This window comes from Apteryx rowi, unplaced genomic scaffold, assembly GCF_003343035.1.
Source record: "Apteryx rowi isolate R43461 unplaced genomic scaffold, aptRow1 scaffold_67, whole genome shotgun sequence".
Classification (NCBI taxonomy): Eukaryota; Metazoa; Chordata; class Aves; order Apterygiformes; family Apterygidae; genus Apteryx; species Apteryx rowi.
Window position 1 is genome coordinate 785773 of NW_020450949.1, and position 1385 is coordinate 787157.

The 1385-nt window shown below is 74.9% G+C and overlaps 1 protein-coding gene across 1 annotated transcript in view; it reads right to left on the reverse strand.

The window, feature by feature from the left end:
• Positions 1-51: 51 nt before the first annotated feature.
• The window catches only part of ESPN (espin), a 12741-nt gene continuing 11407 nt past the window's right edge, over positions 52-1385 (reverse strand). Inside the window, exons 10-12 of the mRNA XM_026085434.1 lie at positions 491-570; positions 354-365; positions 52-242 (exon numbers count right to left, since the gene is read on the reverse strand). Coding sequence (XP_025941219.1) covers positions 95-242; positions 354-365; positions 491-570 — 240 coding nt within the window. The 3' untranslated portion in view covers positions 52-94. The remainder of the gene's footprint in view (positions 243-353; positions 366-490; positions 571-1385) is intronic.

A 1385-nucleotide genomic window follows, 5' to 3' on the forward strand; every position in this document is an offset into this window, starting at 1 on the left:
CCCCGCGGCACGGAACGGCATGGCGCGGTGCAGCACGGCGCGGCGTCCGCCGGCAGCACGGGGGCTGCGCTTGGCGGGCCGGAGCGCGGCGCGACTAGTGCTTCGCTATGTCCCCTTTCTTCAGGATGATCTGCCGCTGCCACGGCGCCAGCTTGGTCTCATCGTACCCAAGAGTCCTTAGCTTCTCCGACTGCTCCTTCTCCTTCTCCTCCTCCTCGCGCCGCAGCTTCTCCTGCTCTTTCCTGCTCGGCAACGGAAGGGACAGGGTGACGCCGGCTCCCAGCGCCGGGCCGGCAGCGCCGCGGCTGCCCGCCTGCCCGCCTGCCGCAGGGAAGGGGACGAGCGGCACTCACCGTTTCTGCTCCCTGCGAAAGCAAGTGGAGAGAGGCCGTTAGCACGGGGCGGCACGGCGCAGCACGGCACGGCACGGCACGGCACGGCACGGCATGGCACGGCATGGCAGCAGCGCCTCCCCGCCGGCCCCACTCACCTCTCCTCCTCCAGCTTCTTGCGCAGGATGTCCCTCCTCCAGGCCGGCATGCTGGCCAGGCGCGCCTCCTCCTCCTGCTCCTGCAAGGGACAGCGGCGTTACCGCCGCGCCGCGCGACACGAGCTGGGCCGGCCTCAGCCGCCCGCCGGCCAGGCGGGAGCGGGACGCCGGGGCTGGCACCACGGTGGGCTGCAGCTCCCGGCCGGGAGCGGGGGGAGCCGTGCCGCGGCCCCGTGTGCCGGCAGCATTGCCGGGCTCTGCGGATGCGCCGACCGCACGCGCTGTGACTCCGTTCCCGCAGAGCGCGGCACCGGCACAGCGCTGAGCCCGGGCGGCTCGCGGGGCATCACCCTGCAGCATCCCCGCGGTGCTGCCGGCGCAGGGCACAGGCACGCGGCCCCCGCGCGCGCCAAGGACTGCCGGAGCGCGGGGCCATCGCAGCACACACAGGTTTATTGCAGTCGGGGCTGGCGCGGGCGCACGCCGCCCTGGGCACCGCGCACGCCACGCCAATGGGACGCTGCAGCCGCGCACGCACACGCACGCGCACACAGCACGCGGCAACTCGGCGCACGGCCCCCGGCGGGACGCCCCGTCTCGCCCAGCGCGCCGCCGCCACCGCCGCCGCCGCCGCCACTGCTATGTCCACAGCCACCGCCGCTGCCACCGCCATGGCCGCCACCACGGCCACCGCCACCACCACGTCCACGTGCACCGCCTGGGCTGCTGCCGCTAGCACGGCCACCGCCAGCACGGGGCCGCCGCCGCCCCGCTGGCCGCGGCGCTCAGGCGTCGCCCATCTCGGCCTCCCTCTCCTTCCAGAAGGAGAAGCTGCGGTCGATGTAGCGGCAGATGTCCTCGTCGCTGAGGTCGCCCAGCTCGGCGCCGGGCCGCG